General features: G+C 41.1%; 1 protein-coding gene and 1 non-coding gene across 3 annotated transcripts in view; both read right to left on the bottom strand.

The window, feature by feature from the left end:
• LOC145219636 (A disintegrin and metalloproteinase with thrombospondin motifs 18-like) overlaps positions 1 to 27,521 on the bottom strand; it is a 46,370-nt gene that overhangs the window by 5,125 nt on the left and 13,724 nt on the right. For both annotated transcript variants that reach the window (XM_080086971.1, XM_080086976.1), the window contains exons 4-18: positions 24,278 to 24,639; positions 19,189 to 19,351; positions 13,276 to 13,580; positions 10,525 to 10,608; positions 9,215 to 9,371; positions 8,319 to 8,424; positions 6,125 to 6,262; positions 5,009 to 5,168; positions 3,704 to 3,805; positions 2,138 to 2,350; positions 1,756 to 1,870; positions 1,521 to 1,651; positions 906 to 1,029; positions 689 to 800; positions 230 to 371 (exon numbers count right to left, since the gene is read on the bottom strand). In XM_080086971.1, the coding sequence (XP_079943097.1) occupies positions 230 to 371; positions 689 to 800; positions 906 to 1,029; positions 1,521 to 1,651; positions 1,756 to 1,870; positions 2,138 to 2,350; positions 3,704 to 3,805; positions 5,009 to 5,168; positions 6,125 to 6,262; positions 8,319 to 8,424; positions 9,215 to 9,371; positions 10,525 to 10,608; positions 13,276 to 13,580; positions 19,189 to 19,351; positions 24,278 to 24,639 (2,414 nt within the window). The remainder of the gene's footprint in view (positions 1 to 229; positions 372 to 688; positions 801 to 905; positions 1,030 to 1,520; positions 1,652 to 1,755; positions 1,871 to 2,137; positions 2,351 to 3,703; positions 3,806 to 5,008; positions 5,169 to 6,124; positions 6,263 to 8,318; positions 8,425 to 9,214; positions 9,372 to 10,524; positions 10,609 to 13,275; positions 13,581 to 19,188; positions 19,352 to 24,277; positions 24,640 to 27,521) is intronic.
• Positions 93 to 164, bottom strand: Trnae-cuc (transfer RNA glutamic acid (anticodon CUC)). Its single transcript has one exon. It is a non-coding gene; the product is annotated as a tRNA-Glu (tRNA).

Here is a 27,521-nt window from a genome sequence, read left to right as displayed (position 1 = left end):
CAAACAGAAAATATTTTATTATTCGCCTTAAAATTGTTCTTTAACTGTAACATAAATTTGTTTTAAAAATCAAAAAACGCGAACAAAAGAGGTTCCCAGACCGGGAATCGAACCCGGGCCGCGTGGGTGAGAGCCACGAATCCTAACCACTAGACCACCTGGGAGACGACGATAACTGGCGAATGTAGCGTTTATATAGCAGACGTATGGCTATTGTTCATTGGCTTACCTCGATAACGATGTCGGTGTCGATTGGACCTCTTGTGGTCAGTGTTTCTGGGTGGAATGCTTTTCGTTCGTAAGTCCACTTCGCACCGACGAAAGTTGTTTCACCGGATAAATCGATCCGCCAACCTCCGTTTAGGTAATATCTGAACAAAATTAGCAAACATATGTTTCAAAAGTCGATAATTATCAAAAATTAAAACCAGGTAGAAAGCAATTTAAAAAGCATTTTTTTTTAGTAATTCGTGCCATTATTATTGCTAACATACAAAAAAGCAAGTATGGAATGATGTAAACACAAATTTAACCTTGTAACATTTATATGAGTGTGGTATGGAAATCCTGATGATATATTATGCCAGATATGAAAAAGTTTTTGACTGCTACTGTAGACCTAAACTACACCCACTTTTTAATAAAACAGCAAATATGTATTAAAATCTTGTCTAAATTGTATATTTACCTGTGTTTGTTGTTGGCATTACGCACAGCAATATAACTGTGTGTACAGCAACGTTGCTCAGAAATTCGAATACTTCGCGCACCACGTGGAATTCGAACAACTTGGTAATAACCTGCAAACGAATGGAACGTTATTAAAAACAGCTCGCCCACGAACAGTCGTACACACAAAATTGTTTTTCTCGTTAAAACAATGGAATTCATTCTATTTTACTTACCACTATCACGAACGCGGTCATTGTAGGAACCATCTACAGTTTGACACGTACTGTTGTCTCCGTTGCATACTCCACACGCATCATAAGTTGCGTTGGAGCCCAGTACATAGTCACATCCAACGTGCTGTAATGTTTCAAGTAAAATATTGACTTTTTTTCTGATACTAGTTACTGCATATTGGTACACCTATAGAGTAGGCCTATCAAAACGCACATTATTTTGATGAGTTTTTCCAGAGTCCCTGAAAGACTGTTGTCGTGGGTTCGAATCCCGCCGCAAGCTAGATTTTTCTGGCCTGTGCTCGTCATATGGAAATGCTTGGGATACCGACTTGATTCGGTATAACGCCCTTAATAGGCAAGTGTTGGCGTAGTCTACTATCATATGTGTATGAGCCATGAGTATGCCGTGATCGCTTGTCTGTATGGACGCTTCGGGGCGGGTCCCGGCTATGAATGTATTCATTTCAGCTAACTGGTAAGAAGATTTTTTATGCCATTCTCTTTGTAGGCTACCAATTAAAACCGATGCATAAAACATGTCAGAGCCTTTTGCGACTTTGAAATGTCCTTTCAAACTTGCGGTTTAACTATATATTAGATGGTAATACTAACCTGACATTTTCCTTCGATGCAGACATCAGATGAGGTAGCATCGCAGGGTGTTCCGTCTGCTACTTGGTCGGCAAGCATATCAAAGAAATCGTAGCCCTCAGCTTTGCACAGAAGTTCGCATTTTCCTCGACCTATATATGATAAGCCCGAGTTTATACCATGACCCAAAGGCACTTTATTTTTTTTAGTTGAATTATACACTCTCAGATACACATTGCGTTGTATCAGTACTTACTGAAACTGGAAAATTTTGTGAAAGGGACCCAAGTAAAATATTGCCTTCTGTACGGTTTCTTGTTGAATTCTGCGCATTGTTGTGACCGAAAGTCGATTTGAGAAGGCGGACAGGTCTGTAAATACGGAAAAATTGTAAATGTACCCAAAGGAAAATTGTAAATGTAAACTTGCTGTAATATAAAGTTCATCTTGCTAGCAAATTAAATGGCTCAAGTATATTATACATCGACCAAACATGGTCAACTGTCGTATGCCAATACCATGCATGTAAATACATGAAAGGTTGCATTTTCACATCCTCTCAAGAAAAAAACACCACAAAAAGCAAAAGAAAATATCTGCCTGTGTTACAAATATATGAAAGCTTCATTAGTGCCTACCCTTGTGTTGCACATCTGGTAGATCTTATTTTCTCCGTCACAGTGTCTTCCACCATACTGAGGACGGGGGTTGTCACATGACCGTTTTCGGAATTGAACGCCGCCACCACAGGTACGCGTGCATGACGACCAGTGTCCGTATTCTCCCCAATTACCATCAACGGCATCCGGTCCTGGACTTCCGTGTTCAACACAAGTACCACGTCTGCACCACTGCCAAAAGCATGAACGTGGTAATTATTGCAGCTGCAGTATTTCAACAAACTAACTTAAATCGGTATGCGTATGTTTATTCACAAACTATAGATGATTTTGCACATATGTTAAATTTCCTTGTTCAAATGCAATCAGGCTTTTTAGCCTATGCCTTGCCATATGGGAATGCTTGGTGACCGGGTGATTCGGTATCATGCCTTCAATGGGCCTGGCGTACTGTGGTTTATACATTAGGGTGCTGTGATCGCTGGTTTACATGAACGCATCAGGGCTGATTACAGTTAAGAATTAACGTTCATCTTAACAGAATCAGACTCTATTAAAACAAAAACTTATGATGCCATTCATTATTTAGGCGAAATTCTCTTGTAATTTTGGCCCGACCATTTGACGTGGCAATGAAATGTGCATTCAAAAATGTCCAAGCACACAATATGCGCGTTATTATCTTTAGCCTTGAACTAGGCTATTAAACCGTGCGGCAGGAACTGCTACATTTGTGTGTTCTGAGGACCGTACAGTTTACGGAGGTGATACACTCAAACGAGACCACAAAATTAAGACCAAAAGCGACACAACTCGCAAAAAGGCGTGTGAACTCTCAACAAACTGGCACACGTAACAGCAACAAGGAAACAGTATTTGAACGATAAAGCACAGAAATTGTCGATGCACGTTCTGATGTCTCGGCAAAGTCAGAGAAAATTTCGAAGTATTGCTGGAATTTGGCGCATGTAATTTGCAGCTGTCGGTATTCACTCTTGCGGCTGCTATCTGCTTATTTTCACAAGGAGGTCTTTCGTGGTATGGCGTGCCGCGCCGACGGATGCATAACGCGTTATGGGGGATCTTTACTATGGTTGCTATGTTGCACACAGGTTTGAAAATATTTTTGAACAGTTGCGGAAAATGAACAAATTTTGTCACACAATCGTATTTATATTGGCAGTCGAAATTGTGCGTTTACTTCATTTTACATTTGCTATCAACGTTCTCGCTTTAACCCAATCAAGTCGTCCATTGGTGCACACGAGCTTGCTACCACTGCGTTTTTGGGTGTTTCATCGCATTTGTTGCTACATAACGACTTCTTATCAATTTATGTCATTGCCCTGATGAAGGTGTCTGGTATAGGCCATCGAATAGTCGCCATATTACAATAAAAACCGTTGGAAGAGCTACAAATTTGTTTAAATGACTAGGCCTATACGTTAAACGCCAAAGCGAAATTTACAACAGGTCACTTAGATTAGGTTCCAAAAATTTAGCCACATAAGCGAACATACCAAGGAACACCAATTCAAAGATACACACAAAGTAATGTATTTTACACTTTCTGATCAAACATACCTGATTGGTTCCACAGGGCGTCCCTTCAGCTGCTGGCATGTATTTAGTTTCGCAGACGCTACTTCCGCGTCGTTGACACCAGAGAACTTTGCACATGCTTGTCTGTAAACGAATATGCAAGAGGTCATGTAACTGCGATTGAAAGTCAATACCTTCGGCTCATTGACGGCTAAATCCAATCACACGCTCAATTGAGATCGTATACCGATTATAAGTAACTTTACACAGTAGAGTGTTATCAGACTACACAGTTCGGTCAACGTTTTTGGACGTTTTTTCCACCATGTCTAGTAATAGCAGTATGAACTTTATTTACCTTGTCAAAAAATCCCATTTGCTGATAAGCGTAAGTAGAAAAAAGTACATTTTTTCTCAACTGAAAAATTGCTTGGTATTTCTTTTTTTTTATTTGTGCGTGAAAGCGTGTTTAATTGCATAGTGTAAAACAAAATAAAGCGTTTTATATATATACTCATTTAAGTGATGGAAGCCTAAATACCATTGCACAAGTTCATTTAGTATACACAACCCACAAGCTCACAATTTGGCATTAGATCTTGTCTACGCCACAAACATTAATCTCACGCTTACTGCTAAATCCAATTTACACAGGTGTTGCAAATATTCGTGTCCTGCTGATCTGGCGGCGTTCAAAGCGTTCGTGTGCGGTAAAAGTGACCACCGGGGGTGGGGGAGACCGGTTTATCATGGAGGGATATTTCAATTCACAAATATTTAGACCGGCGCCTTACAACAAACGACTTTGGTTTGACCTTGCTCTGTAAATCATCTCAACTCGTGTATCTTCAAGCTTTCAATTTTGGCTTCTAAGTTGAGACCGAAGCGAACCTGCGGGCAGCCCGGACAATAAAACCGTTTCGAATCCCATTAATCACCTTTCGTCGGGTGCAATCCCTCAGTAAGCCCTTATCGGTTTGTGTAAACAGCATTCGATCAATGGCGGACCGGTTTATTAAATCCCAAATAAACGCCGGTTTGGAGCAAAAGCAAATGTCCTCGACAAAGGCGCCTATAAATATTTGGACAGGCAGAAGCTTATAAGCCGTTCAAAACCTGCTTCAACCAAAATTGCGACGGTGTTCTGTGATAAAACTATGCATGTGGCGGCTTAGGTGGTCTACGCGGACAGTTAGTAACTCCCGTGGAACGCTGGGGAATGCATAGATTGCGATTTTGTTTTGGTAGTCTTATCAGCAGACACCGCTGTACGTCAAACAGACGGTTGTTTATCTGAGTTCGCAAGCAACGCACATTCCAGGGTAAACAAGCAATTCGAGCGGTTACCTGAGAATGTTGATATCGGAACGCGCAGGTGCTGGCTTCGATTCCGAATTGCCATTGACATTGCGAAGCGGCGTTGTAGATCTCACCGGGTAGCTGATCCGGGTAGTCTAGATTGCTAACCGGAGCGGGCTGATCATCTAAACACGTCGAAATCGGACCCCTGTGACAAAAAATAAATGTGAACTCAAATTCTACATTCTAGGATTAAATCAAACATTAGGAATATTATTGGTTAATAGTATAGTAATGCTTGAAATATAGTTACCACGAAATATCGTTTAGGTAAATTGTATAGTACCTATTTTCAGTTTTAGGGCGTCATGTCAAACGCAGGTATACATGGCAACGCTAGAATGACATTTTAATCCAATTTGTACATCTTATTAAACTGGCATGTAATTTGCATACCGATGTCCTATGACCTCACTGATAATAAAGGCAATTTGAATAGGAAGTCCTACGCAAGATACAATTGCCTTAAGAGCTATATTAAGTTTTACAATGTGACATTGATATCAATGCGTCCGTTCTATTGCTATATCAATACGTATCTTGTTTCTATTTTGAATTTACCATCTTTACAATTCTAACCTAGGCGTCAATAAAAATGACGTAATCTCTTTTCTGTAGCGAGGTCGAGAATGGGGAAACACTTTGGCAGTGAACAGTGGCGGGCTTAAGATGCACGCTTTGTCTCACTGAAGTGCCTCGGTCGGGTTTTGTTGCAAAGAGAAGTTCACCCGAACTCGATATACCGTGACAGGACGTTTCTACAGTTGGCGCGTGTCGTAACTGCGAAAAGGTCGCTGTCGATTTGAAGAGACTGAAACCGGCTCTCGATTTGTGATTTTCACGCTTTATCGAGCGAGAAAATCATACTCAAGACGACTTAATTGTGTTGTTTATGGTATAGAGTCGAGTTTGGATGAGGAAACTGCGGCTTGGGTTTCAAAGCAACCGCTATAGCCGCCCTTTCTGCGTTAAAAACACAAGCCCTTGAAAAGCGAAAGAACAGTCCAAGTGTATATCCATCAACACTGGCTCGTTGAAGTGCGTAAACAAAATCCATTTACCCAGAACTGTATGGATTTCCTGCACAGCACGAGCGGTTATTACCTGAGGAAGTTGGATATGGACTCACGGCTGCACGAAGACCACGTGAAGACCCCGTTCAGGCCGTTGAGAGTGGGTGACATAATGTGGCCATCTCGTCGGCTGCAAACATTGCCTTGCCCGTCGTGCTTCATACCAAAGCTGTGGAAATGAAAACAAGTCTTTAGGAGTGAAGTTACTTGTAATGGGTACGAGGTGTTATTTTTACAGCACACACTTCGGTTCAAAGGTCATGATTTGTGAACAAGGGCTGGGACCGATGTATTGTTGTTTTCCTAAGGAAGTCTCGGTATAGTCGAGTCGCGGTTTGGGAACATTGAACAGTTTGATGATGTTTCGATTGCCCACAGAGCTGGCAATTCAATGCTGCGCCCCTACAAATAGCTAAGGATCAAACGCTTTGAAAAAGACCCCGCGTAAAAAATGAGCAAACATCGGCGGCGCTATCACGTATTAACAACAAACACTCGGATTACGGAACTTTTCACGGGGTCTAAGTCGGTTATACGTTCAAAATCACATTTGAAGCGGCGCAAATGACAAGCGGACAAAGGACGGCTGAACGATTGTGGAATCGCACGACATAGGTTACGACTTAACCTCCCCTTTGACGGAGCAGCTACACCGCGAAAAATTGAAAGCCTTTGGGTCATGGTTACCGGGCGCTGTAAGGATCGAGGGATTAGGCTTAATGAATGATGTTCAACATCAAAGACAAGGACCGGCCTTTATAGTCCAAGCACGTGCGGCAAAAAATACATGTCGTACCACACACGATCATGTCCATGCAAAAACCACATGCACTCTTCACTGCAAACGACAGAAGCCGCATTATCGTCAAATAAGGTAGTTATATTACTTGAAAACCTTCACACAGTTTGCTGAGTAATCCAAAAAGCTAAGTGTCGAATGGTGCAACCTGCCAAGCACTGTACACGGGCCTGGTGTCAGTTTTTCACCAATATATCTTTCCATTAATCAGAGCATCTTGCCCCACATGGTCACTGACCCACTACGCTCTTTAACTGATGCATGTCACTTTGACTGTAGATTTTCAATGAGCGTTCCAGTGAGTCTTGTCTGTAGAGTACTTTACCCGTTTTGCCAGTTAAGCGATTATTCTGACTATAAAAAGCCTTCGTTTGGGGCCATTACCATAACAGGGGCGTCAAAAAGTGCAAAGATCACCACGGAAGGAATATTTCGGGGGTATGTGCCTTGAAGCACTGGCTGACGCGAGCCAAGGTGACGCGGGGATGGATACAAATCCTAAAGTCGCAAATGTTCCGTAACGTCTACCACATGAAAGTGAGACCATCCCATCCGGATTGCCCCTTCACTTTCACTGGTGGATGAAAATCCCTACTTAGCCTCGCCCTACGTACGGAAACGGTGCTCGTGCCGTGAAAGGAACCGGTCATGGGCCAACGGAAGCCTAACAACTACACTGTGCGATTAATAGCAAAACGGATACGTGTGATTCGGTGAGGCTTTTCAGAGGCAATCGAATCTGTCATAACCTAAGCGTCTGCAAGCGATGGGATCTTTAGGAAATAGTTTCTCCCTATTGGAGCACATTGGATGCCGCCCCTTGGAAGCAACAGTGGTTTTGGTAAGACAACATCTTTTTTGCTAAACGTGTGTGCCGAGCTGTTCTCAATACTGGCAAAATGTTAGGGGCAAATACACTTGTTTATTTTTCACATTATCTAAATCCATTCTCCCCAATAATGCACCTTTGGATAAAACTCCTACATTATGTCCCTTATCAGAATTATATCTGCCCGCTAAAAAACAAGTTTTATAATTTGCGAAGCGAGTATTAAAAGTGGCAATGCACCGTTCGTAAACAATGTAATATCTTCAAAAGTATAGCGAGGGTTTAACTTATACAGTGCGGCGCCTTTGTGGTCTTGGTGCCGCAAAATATTCAAGAAGTAGTGAAGGACCCTTGCGTTTCTAAGTGATGGCAACACTAGGGCTCCGTTCAAAGCCTTGGTAGCCTTGAAGTGCGCAAAAAGCGAGTAACTTTGTTTGTGACTTTGTTGATATAACAGCTGGCTCATAGTGGATCGTTTATTGGTTCTACATGATACGCAGGGCTGGGTAATTTCATTCGTTGACGCTCGCTATGGAAGTATGCGCGCCTTGGAGCGAGCCATCGCTGGCGTAATTGCATTGAAGTCATATGGCCTACCTGTGACCAGTTTCGTGTGCGACGGTGAAGGCCAATCCCAATCCCATGTCCTCATTGATGGTGCAGCTGTCTCGGTACGAGCACATGCCTCCAATTTGAGCCAGACCTGCCAACACATAACACAGATTCGTCTACGTTCTGTACACGGTACACGGATGTCAATTGCAAGTCTACAGCCTATAGCGTGTGGATCCAAGCGTCTTTAATGGTTAACAACGTGGCTTTCTTTCAACGTTTGCCAGCATTCCTTACACAGGAGAGCGGCTAGGGCTTTTCGTTCGGGCAATTGCCTCCCGGTGTGCACAGCGGTCGCTCTTGCCGTTGGTTTCCTCAAGTTCAAAATCAATTCGACGTGCTAAGTCTGGACGATCGATGGCATTTAGAAGGGAGGCTGCGTTGGCGGTTTATTGCAGCGTTCCAAATCACGGCGCTTTACTCAAAATATGCGGTGGAAACAAATTGATTTGGCCTGTTTTGTGCGAATCATTATCGGCAGCACGAATGTAGGAGTCAACGCCTTTTCCCGAGATTTATTGCACACGAACGCAGCAATATACGTGAGAAATTCTATTATTGTGTTATGAGGTCAGAGTAACACGTAATTTCCAATAGAGTTGGTTGCGTACTGTTCTAAAGCGCAAACCTATTTTTACAGCCCACGATTTACATGAATTCATTTGCTTCGGTATATTCGGGTGAACAATTGAATGATGATTGTATTATATTTGTCCACTGTTTTGCCCACCACTTTTTGGGGTTTACAACATATAGGTACATCGACGCTCAAAAAAACCTAGGTATAGCGCAGTTTAAGCTCTTTAAGTTCAAACAAACAAATGTGGTAAAAGTTTAAGAAATACATTCAACTTTTGTCTATTCAACTGAAATTAATATACCTAGTGTTTCACATGGGCTGTTTTTGTTCACGCAGATGTCGATGCCCGTAAGAAGGATGGAGTGGTCAGGCCGTCTTCCGTCAGTGTAGTTGAGGCCAGATTGCCAGCGACAAAAGTTGTTAAGCGACTCGTCAGCTTTGTGTTTCAATTCAAGATTCTGGACGACATTTTCGTAAGTTAGTTTGACTATAGTATTGCAAAATATCAAGAAATATGTACAAAAATACTAAAATTAAATCATTTGGAAATTTTTTTTGAACTGATCAAATAGAATGCTGCTCAAAGAAAGATATTATTCGTACAAACAGCTTATATATAGTATGCCTGGTAGCAACGGTTTATGTAAACATATTACTGGTCTCTTGGGAGGATTAAGTACATGAATCTGCTTCAAAACCACACTAAAGACAACCACGCAGTTTTCAAGTAGGATAAGTAAATCCCGAAACCCAGCATTATTTCGATTCTCCCCATTAAAACGGCCCCTGCTGCGAACAGATAACATCTTCCCCTCGACCGCAATAGGCAAATATCGATTTAATAGCTATAGGCGTTGACTGCACAATCGGCGATTGTTCGGTGACAATGCGGTAATTATCCGATTTCGAACGCGTTTAAACAAAGCCCGCTTGGAGTGTTTGCTGTAGCCGCTAATCGCTTCACTGTCCAAATGATCTTGTATCGCGTAGGCAATTATCGCTCCTATATGTCAATGGTCGCAAATATTGTTCCACCTGGGAAGTTCTTTTAAACATGATTTCAGACCGCCGACTGTCTGTGACATCATAGAGCACGTGTTTCGGATTTTCAAGCGCCTTATGCAGCTTATACGGGGTTTACAAAGCCCCACAGAGGACTATTTCGGGTGGCAAACGGTTTAAGTGGAGATAGACAGTAGTTTCCGAGTGCAATGGTCCATGTCTAACCATTGGGGCAACATGCAAGCTTGGATCTAGTTTATCCGCTTGCGACCCGCTTTAAAGCTACTAATTCCGGTCGTTTGAACTTGTGAGCATAGTAAACCGGCGTCAGTTCTGGCAAAGTTATTTAGGTGTCGAATGTTAAAACGGTCACATTAAAATGTCATTTATCATGTACAGTATCATTTAGTATGTCTGTAAACAGACTCTTTCAAATTGGCAAAGCTATCGAATTATTGTGATTAGGGATATCTTGCATAAAAAACTCGAACCACTTATTCTAATACGTTAAAAGTGTTCTCTGAATTTAAAAAAAAAACAAAGTTGGAACTCCGAACTCAAAACATACTTTATTAGTTCAAAGTTCACAATGTAATTGCATATACGTACCTCATTATCCTCCATAAGCATCAACCCCACCAGGACAACATTCACCTGTCCGTCAAGGGTGCGATCCGAAAACAATCCTGAAACCTAATGACGTCACCAGCGGCATGCGTCAACGGCGACGAAGGAACATGAAAAAGAAAAACAAGCGCAAAGCGTTTAGCTGTGTTATATCAGAAAGTGTGTATCCCGTCATCGACATGTCAAAATCATGAAAACAGAGGCGAGATAACGGGACAGGATCGTTATCTGGCGGCATACAAGATTCTACACAAGGTTTGCCCACGCACTGACGTTGAAACAAAATATTGACGCTTCGTGAAAATGACTCTACTGTCTGTAGGCGCCAATAGACTTAAACAGGCCCCAAGTTGTGTTGTAGTTTTATCCTACTATTGACTATGCAACATAAATGTGTGTTTTTTGAACAAATTTGTCGTTTAACTTATGTGATGCTAAACAAAATACTACAGTTGTTATTAAAGAACTTGTAATTTTGTTGATGTTTTTTTAAACATGCAACCTGCTGGACGAAACGCCTGTTCAGCATAAATTATAAACAGTGTTTGTTTGCAACTTTATACCCTAAAAACGTTTTAGGCCACAAGACGAGCGTTTTGTGCCAGTATTCTGGTACGTAATACAAAGGCCAAGCAGTAACTAAGTTATAACTGATTTGCGTGTAAAAAAATCAGGCATATTTTTGACAAAACATGAAGTATCATATACCGCAAAATAGACTTTTTAAAACCTTACACCCTATCTTTCGGCATTTTTCTCACAAGTTACATGAAAGCAGTCACGACGCTTATACGCCCAAGAATAAATGAACAGGTGCAATATAAAATCGACATTATAAATCGTCGGCCCGTGAATCCTGGTTAAATGATTGTCTGCTGTGATTTCCCGGGACCTGTAATCGGCCTGGTAGGTCCGGAAAAGGTGTGACAAGAAAAAGCTTTACTTTCTGTATTCGACGCAATAGATATAAGTGAATGAGGCTAAGTTAAACATCTCCGCTGGATGAAAGCAAAAACCTATTTGTTTTTTGTCGTAGCATGGCTGTTACTCAAGGTTGCAAAAACACTACTGTTTACATAGAATGCGTCCGCAGACCTTATTTAAACAGCTCGTATCCGGTTTTAATCTTTAGCTTTAATGTCAAAACGTTTATTCTTCTTTTTCATTATTGCCTGTGACATATGTATACAGCCGAACAATTGGCTGTTGTACCTTACCGTTAAATAAACAAAGTATGATAAAAGGTAAGTAGACATCTAGTTTTGTAATGTGAACTCGAATGCTAATCGTATGGTTACCAAACTGATAAAATAGGTTTATAACTTGCTGTAGCCAAGCAATAATTATTGTTTTATTACTTAAAATATACATTATTGCGACAAATGTTTTCATGAGTAGGTAAGTTTTTTGTTTATCTGAAGTAGCAATCAATGCAACTCCATAGTTACAAAACTGATAAACACGGTTAATTACATCATAAGTAGCTTGCGTTGCTGAATTGTGGTATCAAAAAACAGTGCAGGCAAAAATAGAACATAAGATTATGAGAAAACCCTTTTTAGCTGATACAAAAACACTTATTAAAATGTCAAAATATAAATCCGCGCGAAAATTGTCTATGTTTGTCACTCTAACGTGCGATTGACCCAACAGTCAAAATCAACAATGTGGGCTTCACGGTTGGCTAAAGTCAAATAGGTCATAAACTAGAAGCGTGCCCTATATGGTAAACTCAACAACTCTAATGCGAGCGCTCTTGCAGACTAAACAAAAAATCCAATATCGCCCGAAATCGCAAACCAAAACAAAGATCTATCAAAGTTAAACAAAGCTGCCCAAAACTTGACGCTAAATTCCCGCCAGGCTCCCGCGCGTCGCCGAGCTGGACGTGCATCAACAAAGCATGCATTACGTCAGCGCCTGAGCTGCTCCGAGACTAGAGATTACGTCACGGGCATGAGAAGCTAAGGCATAGCAAGGTAAAACCGTAAATGTGATTTCAATAGGGCCCAGGTCTATTCTTCTACCTCGCATGATCAAAGCAAATCTAACCGGTTGACAGATTTAAACACAAAGGTCCAAAAACTTGTTTTGACAGCAAGGGCACGGCCGTGTCATATTCATGCTCAGCGAACCGCATTTTTCGTCCCAAAGCCTGCTCATCGCCTACCAAGCAGCAAAGGCGACAAAACAGCAGCATTTATGACTATCAAAACGGGCACGTTTCTTATCCCAGTTGTTAACAACGTCGGTGGTCCAAGTTCTGTTATTTATAGTTAACGAACACAAAGGGCACCAGCGCAACGGCGGTTAATTAACTTGTAGTAAATGGGAATAGGCTACTACAAAGTAGCACTGGGCCTTTAGGTTTCTATGGTTTGTTAAGCTATTTCATTGGCCACCTGTGGTCACTGGTCATTTGGGTTCGAAAAAGCGTGTGACCGTTGCCCATTGGCGGCAAATTTTATCCCAATGGGTTTACAGTAAATAAACAAGTAGGCCAGTGGAAGCTATCCCTAAACGGCTCGAATTAAATTGCCTTTTCTGGCATTTGCACACCGTGGGTAATTTCGTTGCGAACAAAACTTTTGTGTTCCATCGAAACGACAGTACGAGGCGTTTATAAGGGCAACGTTCACCAAAGTTTTACATCAGCTCAATGACATTATTTACCAAAAGGTTAGATTTAAATGCCGCTGTGCTTTATTGCACAAAAAAATTGACGTCACTCACCATGTTCATGACCGTGAGCACGTACGTCGTGATGTCCCTGTGATCGCGTTCGTGATTCCGTATCATATCACGATCGGCCACCACCAGAGTTTCAACATTTTTATCCGAAGGCCTTTCCCTGATCGGAGATGCCATGCGATTTAGGTGGTTCCCCAGGTTGCTGGTGACGCGCTCAGCCGACCTGCGGTGTCGTGACGTCACTTGAGGGTCATTGGGAAGGTCAAAATCCTCCTCAAATTCGATTTCACCGTTGGACATCAGTTTTATCGTCTTTGTTTCGGACGATTTGGGAATTTGAATTGGATCTGTATGAAAATTAAGGAAGTGTGAGATGTTTGGTGATAAAATAACATTATATTTACGGATCTGTTGATACGTTTAATGAGGAAAATATAAACATATAGAAGTGACCTCATATCACTGATTATGTCTTAAGAATTTGCCGACACTTCTAAACAATAAAGCATGTAGCTTTTTACGTATCTGCAGGTCGTAATATTTCTCATCAAGATTTGTAGCAAAAAATTAAGAATTTATGAAATCGTGATGATAAAAAATGTGTACTTGTTTGGTAAACGGCTGCAAATATGTTGCATACCTGCGGAACACGTGCGGTCAAACTGAAAATGAAATCTAAACTTGATACCGATCCTTATAACCTCAATATCAATCTCGCGGCACTGAACGCGGGTGACAATAAAATGCGATTCCCGGCAAAAACGCAGCTGCTACAGGCTTTGCGCTGTCAACTTCCACATCAACTTACAAAGACATATCTAGCTCTGATATCAAGCATCAAAATCGACCTGGCCACATTATTTCACCGCGAATCGCGTGTGGAGCAGGTTTCATGACTTATACCGTCATTTCTAATGCTCAACGTACGCCTTTAGACACGTGCTTGTCCTTGCACTGACAATGCTTCCAACTTTCAGGAGATTATTTGGATTTCCGGGCCAAGAGCAACAAGTGCAGTGAGGTTTTATCCCAGGGTGAGCTCCCGGCAGTCGCACGATATTGTTTACGAAGATTTCCCACAACCCAGAGGGGCTGTAATGTACGAGATATTGTTATGAGGTTAATCTTGTACGGTAAACGCTCGCTAGGATAGGGATTAAGAGTTTTTTTGGAACCGTATCTCGCCCTTTCGTTCCCAGATGTAAGGATGTAAAATCGGGCAAAGGTTATAAGTTTGAAAAACAATTAGGATTAGTATATGAAACTTGCCCCTGCTGAACATTAATACTGCATATTGCTTATTACCAGCTGCACTGATGAGACCTTATTGGTCGAAACAGTGTGCACTGTCTGCAGCTTACTTAATACTAGCGTTTTACAAGTTCCAAAGGTCAGTCAATACCTAAAATTGGGTGTAAAAAAGTTACTCAGTGTACAATAGTGTTTAATTGTATCGAAGAGTTAAAGAAACGCTGTTTTTAAAACAACAAACATACAAGTCCATATTTGTAAATAGGTAAGTACTATTTGAAGGCTTTCAAACACCATCTCATGATCTGATACGATTAGTTTTGACAGCTATTGTGACGAAATACATACAACACTGATCGGTTTTTATACTTCACAATCCGAAAGCGGTTTACGGAGCGAAATCTGAGTCTAGCCCCGGTTTTATAAACTCTTATGAGGTCTATGATTAATGACTATGTCTGCGGCCGGGGCTTTGCCACTTTCGAGGTGGCGCAAAAGAAAAAAACAAATTTGCTACGCGGCGACCCCACACAAAGCGAAGGCCGGGTTTATTGTATATGCGATCGAATCAATTCGTGGCGAAAATAAAACCATTGGCAAATCCGTCGCCCTGGCAACGCTTACTTGAGACCCATTGTGACGTGAAGGGGGTGCCATTGTCGGAGTTGTGTTTAGCCAAACAATGTCTCTACGTTGGTCTTTAAGATGGATCGTGTCGGGTGGCAGAGTTGGAGGGATTTGAGATGGTTTATCGGTGACGATCTAACCAACGCGTGCACTTGACAAAATATCATGTTTGCCTTATACGAGCGTCGCACTTTCACAGTTTATCGTACCATCGTCGTTTTACCCTGCGGTCATTCCTATTAGAGTGGCTTTGTCAATTGTGAATTGCAAGTCAGTTTTATACTTGTCGTTTTCTAAGCCTTCGCGAAAACACTTAATTTACTTCTTCAAATTATGCGTTTCTATAAATTTTAATAATGTAAATAACCTCCCAAAATAGACGTAAAACGCGACATGCTTTGTTGTTTAAACGTTTAGGCAAATGCTCATGCCATCATCAGTAATATGAGGGGTCACATCAATTTTAGTTTTTCAAACTTTTAAATTTACTTCTACAAACTTGGCATTTCAAAAGTTAGAGAACTTTTGTTGCAATTTATTCTTCAAAGGGTTAAGTTAAATCAAGTTCAAAAACCCTTGGGTCAAAAGTAAAACAAAACGTTATGATGCTCATAATCCAACGGCAAGTAGATTTTGCAACGAGCATTGCCTCAATGACGTAATTAACCACCGAGATCAAGGGTGACGTAATCCCCTGGCGTACGACAAATAAAGTTTCGTAGTTCCGGTGCTGAAGTTTTCGTAACAAACTACTCAGCTTGCGACCAAAGAGCTGAATGGCCCTCCAACGCTTACTACGAGCTCTTGGTGCTTTTGTGCGGCGAACGCCCTGTTTACTGTTGGCCCAAAGGCGGTCGTCGATTGAAGGGGCCCTGTGAGGCCTGTGTGGTCGCTACCGTTTGGGGGGTCGCATAGGGAAACAGTATATGCAGTCAAAACATAGGCCAGTGTTTGCGTGTGCCTGCCGACGATTGCTTTGCTACTAGGTTCAATTTACACTTGCTGTGGTTCAGAGATTTTGAGTGATGTGTAATGGTTTACGTAGACAGAATTCCTAAGGAGATTCTCATTAACTTCGGTTACACTGTTGCAAGAAGGTGTTCGATCATTTTCACTTGACCAAACCCCAACCCTCGTTGACTCACTGAAGACAATGTCCCGCACTACGTGTACCAGCGGCCAGTGCACCACAAACATATCGCATTACCCGGCTTTTGTTTTACCGTCACAGGCGGGGAACGGTCGTGGAATTGTAGAGCCTGGAATGCCGCAAGTTACCGGTCGGCGTGAATCTTTCATGAATCACAAGCACACAGTGTTCATCAAGGATTCACAGGCGCGCCGCTCCGCGAGAATGACATCATTGCTATGTGCTGTGTATTGCCAAGTCACGTATATGAAGAGAAGGAAAGCTATACTCAACCGGTGTATCCAATTAATACTGGATCGCTTGGTACACCTAGAGCTTACCTAAGTGACCTTAAGGTGCACCAAGCAATATAAAGGTGCACCAAGCGATATAAAGTTGCACCAAGTGGTATGTGCACCTATAGCGATATTAAGGTGCACAAAGCGATATTAAGGTGCACAAAGCGATCCTGTATATTTCAGATTATTATGGACAACCACCAAGCACAATAATGTGCTTTTACATTGTAACGATAACAAGCAATCGTTTTGTCACTTGGCTTGCGAACTCCGCGGCCTGTCGACAGGAATAGATTACGGCGTAGCAATTGAGCGTAATCGTCCGGTACAGACCTATATAATTGATGTCGCCCAAATGTCAATGCAAATGCCAAGCGCGTGCATGTTTGCGAAGCGATGAAATCCTTTGGCAACCTGAAGCGAATAGCCAACCTGTGTATGGTTTTTAGTTGTTGCTTCTTGTTCCTACAATACGTGGGAATATTGGGAGGATATTTTAAGAGCAAAATAACATCGAAATGTATATTAAGCGTGCTTGGGAATATGCACGGACGCAAAGCCATTACCAATATGCTCGAGTACAATTGGAAAGTTATTGACTTCATCACCAAATATCTGTTGTAGCAAAGACATTTAAGATTCAACCCATGCATAGCCCATTAATTGCAGCCTCTCATTCAGTGGTTCTCAACTGGTGGTCCACGGACAATTTCAAACCAAGATGCTTGTTTTGATGCTTTCTTTATCCTTATTTTACAATGGGCTGGACCACGATATTCATTTAATTGAATTTGGTGGTCCATGGGTTAAAAAAGGTGGTTCTCAACCAGTGGGCCATGGAAGCATTTTGATTGGGCCACAGACCAACCAAATAGAAAGCTTTTTTTAAGAATTTACTTTCATTTGTGTCACAACACTCAATTTTACAAGAATAATGGCTTGGGGAGGAATTGAGAAGGAATGTTTTTGTTTTGTTTTTTGTTCTGAACCTATTTTATAGTTGAATTCTTTCTGTCTTAAAAATTTACTGGGCCACAGAATTTTTTTGCAATGAAAGTGGGCCACGAAAGAAAAAAGGTTGAGAACCACTGAGTTAAAACGAGTTGAGAACCACTGCTCTAAAAGCAGTCAACCCCACATAAAGCATTATTTGTATCTTTTGACCCGTTTTGCTTTCATTATAGCACAGCCAACCCTATATAACCCATTATTTGAAACCATATGCACGTTTGACTTTAAACCACTGAAGGCTTTTGGTTGTCACGTAGTTGCGTTTTCGCAGCATTTTTAGCAGGTATAGGTACTCTTCCAAAAGTTACAGCGCGGATAACATTGCCCCCTTTACGTCACTGGTTGTTGACACGAAATTGTGTGAGAACGCGAGGAACAAGCGTCAGAGCAAAGAAGTAACGCGTTTGGTGACAATCAACTACACAAAAGAGCGGCGAGACGAGATAACCGTGAGACGAGGCATCCATGCGACTCTGACCGTTTGGAAACGGAAACACATTTTTGGAGCGTTTCTTTGATGATTTTAAAAAACATCACCGGGAATTCACGTGTCATGAGAAATTCGAATTCAACATAGCACTTGTACGGGAAAAGGTTGGGACTGGTATGGGAATCTTTTGGTCTCATAAACTCCTTAATTTTGGGCCCATAACTCCCTAATAGGCCTCCTTAACTGTGCACACCAGCATAAAAAACTTAAAAGTTAGCAAATGGATGTGAATTTAACCTTGAATAAAGAAAACACGTCCCACCTTTAACCTGGACACAATGTTTCCAAAATCCGCCCCAGTCCGAATCGATGTGAGCTTAACCCCGAAAATATCACAGCCCACATTTAAACCTGGACAAAATGTTTCCAAAAACCGCACACACCAATCTGGACATTATCAGCACTCGAGACACTTGACCGATTCGCGCCTTTGCGGCGAAGACTTGTTCAGCGAAACGCGACAACGTATATGACTTCGCAATTATCTACTTGATGGGTTGACACCTTAACACGCCGTTTGACGGTCTCACATGGGAAGATAGTGAATTGCGCGGACGCATGTTAATTAAGTGCGCTCTCGATTGCTTCCGAATAGCCAGCTCTTTACCTGGAGTCTTATTAAATCGCGGGTTACAAAAAGCACGCCTGTTCAAAGACTATTGCTAATGATGGGTAGATTCGAGGCCCAACCTAAGTAATAATAGAGTCGTTGAACATTAACCGGGAATCATTGACGCAATTATGATCATCGTTCTTAAAAGTTCATCAGTAATACGTCCTTTCGCTCTATGCTGATTAGGTTTAATTGCAGAGTTAGTTTAACCACAAAATGATGCTGATTCCGTTTAAGCATCGAGCAATCTTCCAATTCAAAGGTGCTGCTATCAACGGCAATAGCCAGTGATAGCGTTACCATAGCAAATTTAAACCGGAGCAATTAAACCCTTTCACTGCTGGTAAACAAGTAACCGACGTAGATTTTGTTTACAATAACAATGTCATTGCTCGTGTCGTAGGGTATAGCGTCGTGTCAGTGTGTCAAGTGTAGCAATTAATTAGCCACACTGGACAACGCAATGATGCACCAATGAGTGTGTTGTCATAAACAAACTAATCACTCCTGACGTGATATTTACAAGGCAACTTACGGCGTCGTTTTTTCCCACAGTAGTGAAGTCGGTGCTTGCCTCCATCGAGATGACGACGTTTATAGAGGACATGCGGGTGCTGGGGATGAGGGAAAGAGTGATTGACGTGCGCGGGAGCCGGCTCCAAAAGGAAGTCATCTTCTTCAGTGCGGAGAAGTCCGGTCTGCGAAAAGGAGTTGGGTTAACATCGAAAGTGAAACTTGTTGTGTAAACATGTCACACGGAACAAATATGTTTGTGGTACTCGACATACATAATTATATCGACTTGTTTACATATACATTTGTAAAGAGAAATTGATTTGACTATCCCATTGACAATCGCCTATTATTATATGCTGTGTACAAATGCAGTCTTAATTTTATGTTTTGAGATACCGCAATCAATTTGCATCACATATGAATAATTCCAAGTAAAGACAGGGCGATTTTGAACGAAAAAAAGGGTGCAGCAATGTTCTTTTTCAAGCACAGCGTTTAAAACATTTTGCGAAAATATAACGCTTCATATAGTGACACCCGCGATCGAAAATTGGTTTCCCTTTCCGGTTTTTCATTCAACTTCAAAAAACCACAAACAATTATAACTTAAATGTTGCCGGTAAACTGACTTGTTCTAACAACCAACTAACCAGAAACGGCATCAGTAAGAAGCTTGACGCGACCCAGGTGTTCCCGAAGCGTCCCCGTTATCCCTAATTTGCTACCAACAAAAACATCAAAGTCTCGGCATTAAGTCATGGCCTTTGTATGCGCAAAGGTCGGTCAGAGCAATGGTATAGGAAACTGGGAATATTGACAGGCTGTGACGTAAAGATTTAGGGCAATAAAGACATATCATGACGTAAGAGGACCAAATAAGTGTAGGTGTGAAATTAATTTGATAACAGGTGCTGCTTGTGAACTGGTCAATTTTAACACAGGGCGTTGCACTTTTCGCAAAGCCGTTTTCGTACATTAGCGAATTGATATATCGGTCACGTCGCATTTGGGACCTAATTTATGCGTTAGAAATACCGAATCGCAAACTGAAATATGATTACGGGCCCCACGACTCAAAAGGCATACATCAAAATGTCACGGCGCCTCGGTATATGACAGGATCCATTGTGAAAGTGTACGAGCCAAGCGCTTAGTCCACTATCCCGTTGGTAGTAAATATTTGACTTGGTAAACAATCAGCGCGTAACAGCCGGAAACGAAAACGAACAAAAAAGGAAACAAAGAAATCTGGATTTCTAAAACTACGAAAAACCTGCCACATAAAGGGTTGGAAAAAGTTGCATTTTCAGTCCATATCTGTTTGTCTAAGCCTAAAACATATGCACCCATGCATATTTTTTTATACAATTACATAATCTGCTTGTTTAGTATTGGTAAGTCGTATTGGCCCCAACATACAAAATTTGCAGTCTTGTTTAAAACTATGATCTAAGTTTGATTGTTTAAGCAGGCATAGCAAGCGATGAGATATTAGATAAAGCCATTTACTCAACTCCAAGAACAACAGCTGATTGAGCCCAAACGGAGATACACATGTACAATCGCGCTTAAACATCTCCCGCAGGGTTCTTTAGCTTTCATCGCAGCAGAGATTTTGTTTGCTTTGGACAACAAGAGATCTCAAAAGCAAACCTTGTTTGACGATTTTCCGGCCGATTTTGGCCTCAAAGACCCTCATTTATTTGTCTTTGTGGATTTTCGGTGGCCCTTTACGTTGTTGTGTACACATTTGCGCGCGATATTATCTCACTATGGCCAATGGTAATAGGGGCTTGGCTTATAGGCATAATGCAAGCAGCATGTAGAACGTTACGGTGTAATTGCTATATACTGATAGGGGCTGAAAAACGGAAGAGAACTCATCTAACCGAATGGAATAAATAGGCAAAGCTTTGTGGGTTAATAAGTCCAACTGGCAATAATCCCAAGATACTTATTCCTGCTTAAATGTAAAACGCATGAAATTGATGATATCCCAAGAACATAGTTAAGATTAATCAAAGAGCTTATCTTGTATATTACTCCAAGTTGTCTACATAAGCGGGTATTTTTGCAATTTACCATGGAAAGCAATATTGTCTATTAAGCTTGAAGTACACTATATCATTAATACTGAATATTTTTGTGTAGGTTTAATTTTTTAAGCGTATTGCTGGAGGCATTCCAATACGCACAGTATAAAGTCATTGCCCGTATAAGGAGGGCTTGGCAATTTAATTTCCAATACATTTAAGGCAGTGACCAAAGAGGTTCTACGTAGAAGGCGTGGGTATATATTTAAAATCAGGCCGGAAGTTAAACGAGGAATTCGAATCAAAGGGTCATTAGATTAGAACCTCAACATGCCACATTTCTAGAAAATTTAACCCTTATGTGGTTTAAGTAGCTTTCTGCCATTAAGACTTGGCCGAGTGCGTGCGGTTGATACGGTGACGCATAGGTGACGTCATCGTGGCACACGCCGGTGACGTCACTCGCGGTTGAGTGCACGAGATTAGATTTTCCATTGATACAGAGGTTTGCGTGGAGTAACGAAACCACTAATTTTACACCTGAATTAAAAAACCATTACCTCATCTGTTTTTCGCCAGGACGACCGCGGTTACCTCATCCTGTGCAAACAAAATCGAAACGGGGCTCGCTTTTTGTGTGGAGTTTGTGGACCAAGCCGTTCTGGGCTCGGAAGCAGCTACGCTGGGGGCCCTATTAGCGGTTAACTGTGGGCCTTGACTGAGCGATCGTAAAGCGGCGAACAATGTCACTCTTACGAGGCTGGATTGATTTGTCTGCCCGTCGTTGGTTTTACGATATTGGCTCAGCACGAATGGATGCTCTGTTACCTGGTGGGTTTTAATACTTTTTTCTCAGAAGACAAAGCTGATGCATGTAAAGACCTCGTTGTCGATGACACGCACCATAAGACAGTGATAAAGTCTAAGCCCATTATGATTTTGTACGTTTACTCTGTTTTCTAATGTGCGAATCTTTGTAATTCGAAAATGCAGGAGCTTTTTTTAAAAAAAACGGGACTCATATGTCATTCAAAGGACTAGTTTTAAGTGTTTTTAAAGATTAGTCATGAAAATTTTGTTTGAATACGAACATTTTTGTGCAGACTTGGTTGCTAAATGGGGATAAAACATAAAAATTGACAGTTTTTTATTGCATTAAAACACTATGTATGCAAAACTTTTTCACACAAATCTAATTTTAAGACTTCAAATCCTTTCTTAATCAACTAAAATCGAATTGAACGCCGCCTTGAGACGAATACACATAAATAATGCAAGCTCCGTCAATCACAAATTAACGACTTTAGCTAGAACCTCGTTCCATTAACCTTTCCTAAGCCCAGGTAAGAAAAACATAGGCAGAGCGGGGTACCGCATATACCCGGCCGACTTTGAGGGCATTTTTCAACCCAGACTACCGCAAAGCATTACGTAACGCCGGGAACTAGATACTTTACCATTGGTGTAAGGACGCGCTTAAACGACAAGTGATGTTGCAATTGGACTTGAGCGACTCAAACGACCCTTGATTACGCTTTTAAATGCCCTGAATCTTGGCTACACGTCATTCTTTAATAACGGTTACAATTTATCTTGTTAGCCTTGCCTAATATAGAACCAAGCTGGTCATTAATTTTTAGTTCGTTTTATTTGTGTCATGCCAGTTTTCGAATGCTTTCGTTTTTTGGACGTTTTTGGTCAATAATTACCCTCAACAACATGACCAACTTGAATGAGTTACAATACGACCACGTTTTTAATCATACGTGCTTGTTTATGCTACTTCCTTATAATAGTTTTTTATCATGACTTCGCAGCAAAACATTCAAGCAAAGTAAAGACACTTTTCAAACAACTGCTAGTTACTTTGAGGAACCCTTAATTTGTGTAGAAAGTTGCGCACGTTTGTTATTTCGGCTTACCAGGCGGGAAGAAAAGAAAAGACTTCAAAGCAGACGCCAGCCGACGGGAATATAATTGTGGCCACGTGGATTTGTAAACAACAACTAAAAAAGAGGAGCTTGGTGGCGCACAAAGGCTTGTGAAAGCACAATGAGACGATCACGGTCTATTCTTGGACTTATAATTTCGGTGGTCGACCAAGGAAGGGGGAAATGTAGAAAGCAAAACATCACCATTGTGAAAGATTATTAATAGACTACGCGAACGGCAATGGCAATGTTGATTATATCTCGCAACTTGGCAAAAGTAAATAATCCACGGCAGAGGTTTACTTAACTATAAGGGTACACGTAATGATGTATGAACTGGATATCACCCTAGGCGCAATATGTAACGTGTATGTTACCCAAGAGCACGTTGTCAAAACCAATTTAGGCTAGTATAATGATTGACTGTTTAGGAAAAGTGCTTGGAATTAACGGTCGACGCCAGGCAAAGTCGGCTCCTGCACGCGCAATTTATTTTCCGCCTTGATTTCAATGATTTCAAAGTGGACTGTAACAATACACGCACTTTGGACGGTCCGGGGATCGTACCCGTTTCGCTTTCGCTGGAAGTGTCAAGCGTTTAAGTTTAGTCAGAGATAGGAACTGTCGAAAGGGATTGTGCAGTAAAAACAAAGACACTGATTGGCTTTAGGCTTCAAGTGATCCGCGAAGGAAGGTGAGAACTGAAAACCCGCCAATAAGCACCGATTTCGAAACTGACATTTTGTTATCAGCAAAAATCACCGTTTAAACGCAGCGCACTGTGACTGAAGTATCATTTTCCCACGTTTTTAAAACCACAAACCAGTTATAAATTCATGTTTATATAGGTTTGTGGATTTGGGTAATGCAGTTTGTGTCAACATAAACAAGAAATGATGATGTCATCGTAGAAAAAAAATATATAACTCTATCTAAAAATGTCTAACTCTGATTTGACCAAAGGGTTTCATCGTACATTGGTTTTGCGTGCTAAACTTTCAGATTTAGTTTTCGTTTTCCTTTTTAGTGCAATTTTAAGCGGTGCTGTTATTCTAAGTCAACTTTATGAAGGTTTTGACCCAAAATCGCATCTTCGTATGTACAACTATCGCTTCATTAAATATTTAAACAAAAATACACGTACCAAGCCTTCACACGTGCTAACAGCTACTGCACCGTCCAAGTGGGATGACAATCTTCCTTGATAATGACATCCTAGTTTCTCGCTTCCTTGCTCCTCCTCCCGAAGAGTAGGACTCTCAGCTCCTGCATCCCTCTTCATCCTTTTCACAGTGAATCCATGAGCCAGGAGAGCCCGGTTCGGCTCCAGATGCATCTTGAACTCTTCACCGAATCCGCTCACGTGATAATGCAAACCCGACTCCTCTAACCGGATGACGTCATCGGAGGTATCGCGACGCATCCGGTTGCTCCGTTTGTGACGTACTTGGTGGGTCACGTGCTCGCCATGTTCGTTTACCATTGACGGGACGACGATTTCGAAATCTGTTAAAATGTTCTTTTTGTTAGAAATATTCGTATTTTTAAGTGGTACAATTGTTATGCTTTTTCTTGGTTCTGCTGCAATAACGAGCTATCAGAACCCAATTCAAACCAGTATTTAAGTAAATAAAAACGATAAAAGAAAATACAAGCAGCGCAGGTATAACAGTCGCAACACAACCTCAGTTCAAGCCTGATTTTAACTGCCCGCTTCGAAGTCTTCGCTACAGCTACTTAACATATAATGACAATTATGACGTCAGCAGAGAACAGTACCAAAATACAAACGTGGCATAATAACTTTATTTTGCTGGTTTGTTGGTTCTGTCCGATTAAGTATGAAGTCTTACAAACTTTATTCAGCTGGTGTTGGCCAAATTAAACTGTAACATTTTCATCAAACATAATTGGAAAAATCAAAAGTCGAATCTGGTTTGGTCGATTTAATTCAGAGCCTTTGAAGTGCCGTAAATCTGTTCGCGTTAAGACAGAAAACATCAGCACATTTCATAATACACAAGTGCTGATTTAAGCCGGGATTGTCACGTCTGTGTTTCATGCGGCACAGGAAACGCACTGTGGACTGAACGCAAATAAATATATTTGACTTGGTATTGACTCTGGCAAAAAATCTAAAGCAGTCTGTTTGCGCTTTCTGTCGGGACGGAACTTGGTGGCTGAATTCCTATCCCTTGTTCTCAGGCCGGCTTCAAATTTTGCCGACCACATAAATTCCGATACAAACGGACCCGCCAATAAAACCACGTGTCATTGAATCGTTTGTCACAAAGAAATGCATTGTATCGCATCTGTTTGTGAGTTAGAAGCGGTAGATATTTTCTGCGCACTTGCATATGCCTTTACCTTCATATTAAATGCGTTGTATTCCTCCTTTTAAGTCATGTTATTGGTGCGACTGTGATTTTTAAGCGAAAATTTCACATTTTGCGGTAAAAACCAACGCCTCTGCCTTCATACTGAATGCGTTGAAATCTTTCATTTGAGTAATGGTACTGATAGCACTGTGTTTTTCAAGCAAAACATAACGAAGGCCGTTTTCAATGTTAGACAGTAAACGTTGATGTAATTTTCAGACAAAACGTTTTTCGTATATTTAAGTAGCATTCCTCGGAATATCGCATTGAGAATGCGGGCATTTTTTACACATCATTGCACACACAGTTTACATTTTCACCCCTGAAGAAACTAGAGAGAAGGGATCTCTAAAACTAATCAACCCTATAGAGTGGAATGACTTTGTGCGATTCTAGGCCACTGGCCCGTGAAGCGACGTTTACTTTAACGCGACAAAGTCGTCTCTGCTGTATACATACACGTGAGAACGGCTTCCAAGCATACAGGGTTGACAAAAGACCCACTGCCAAATCTTCATTCATTATAGGCGATCGCAATGCATTACCGTATTAAGGCCCATTGACCGTGGTCTGTAATATTGCCTTGGATTACTAAGCGAGGTTTAAGCAAGCAGTAACGGTAATTTAATTAAGGCTTTCTATGGTAAACCTGCGTCAACGGTGGAATAGCAACAGAAAATTTAATCCATGGTCATCGTTTCCGCTTGGTATTTAACTTCGCGACATTTCTATGAACCTTTTGATGCGCGTTTGGCTTTTGTTAAGCGCATAACTGAAGGATCAGAAATGCACGATATTTTCAAAGATTTGACTGCACTAAGCTGAATCTTGACGTCACAATTGCATCACAATTGGTAAGAGATGGCATTAATGAAGGGTGACTAAAAGGCTACTGCTTTCGTTGGTAAAACTAAAAGTGCCTTGCACAAATCTGTTTCTCTATTTGCAGGAAATGAATTATTTCTTTATCAGCAAGAATAGTACGTAGACATTCACAGATTAAGCGAAGTACAAAAAAGGCAAAGTTTTGAACTTAAAATCAGTCTATATTTCATCCTTACTCAATAATTTTGTGTTAAATTTCAGTCCTTAGAATTGGGTCTGTCGGAAACGAATTCCATACCACACAGCCTTTGACGATGTAGCGCATGAAAATCCCGAATTCTACTTTTCGCGTGGCTCGAAGTGCAAAGGTGCCATGATGACCGGTGTTACTATTTCGGGAAAGACAGCGAACTGGCGCTGAAACGGAAACGCGCACTGTACGCACGGTTAAGCCCAAAAGATACCCAGGCCACTGCGTTATTTACCTTGAAGCATACCGCGTAACAAAGCGTAGATTATGACGTAATCTTGTCGGCTTTTGGCCTGAAACAGCGTTTGCATCCTAAAAACGCGAATGTTTTGTGGTTTAAAATCGCTAATGAATTATCATTTTGAACGTATATCCTATTATTGTGGTATTATTTATGTTTTGTGTGATTTAAATGCGTTTTAAAATGATAAATACATTTTTATTTTACTTTGTACCTTTCTTGTTATTGTACCGTATTTTAATATTTGGGTTTTGGAGCAACTTAAATGTGATATTCAAATTCTTCTTCCAAAACAATTTTTATTTACTTCTCAAATTCTACCTCCTCGATATTCCAAATATTTAAACGTTAATGTGGTAAAAAACGGATATTAAATTTTGTGTATCTTTACGCAACGTGTCAATGAACATAATAATTCCACACCTGTTTCGATATTTTCCAACTACACAAGCTAAGTTTGTTTACAGTGAAAATCAAGAACAGATGTGAAATTGTAATTTGATTCACGCTTTTCCTGAGGAAAGCCGCTCAACCGGGTGCTTAGCAGCAAGTGAGCGCATCCAATTGGAGCTTTGGGCAAAATCTTGCAAATCATCGTTTGTTCGGGAAGCTAATCCCTCGAAAAGGTCGCCACCTTTCATCTAAACTTGACTGTCAAAACTTGGAACGGGTCAATTGCCCGAGTCCACAGTGT

Source organism: Phallusia mammillata, chromosome 1 (genome assembly GCF_965637545.1).
Source record: "Phallusia mammillata chromosome 1, kaPhaMamm4.hap1.1, whole genome shotgun sequence".
Classification (NCBI taxonomy): Eukaryota; Metazoa; Chordata; class Ascidiacea; order Phlebobranchia; family Ascidiidae; genus Phallusia; species Phallusia mammillata.
Note: the sequence above shows the minus strand (reverse complement) of the source record. Positions and strands in the feature narration are given on the sequence as shown.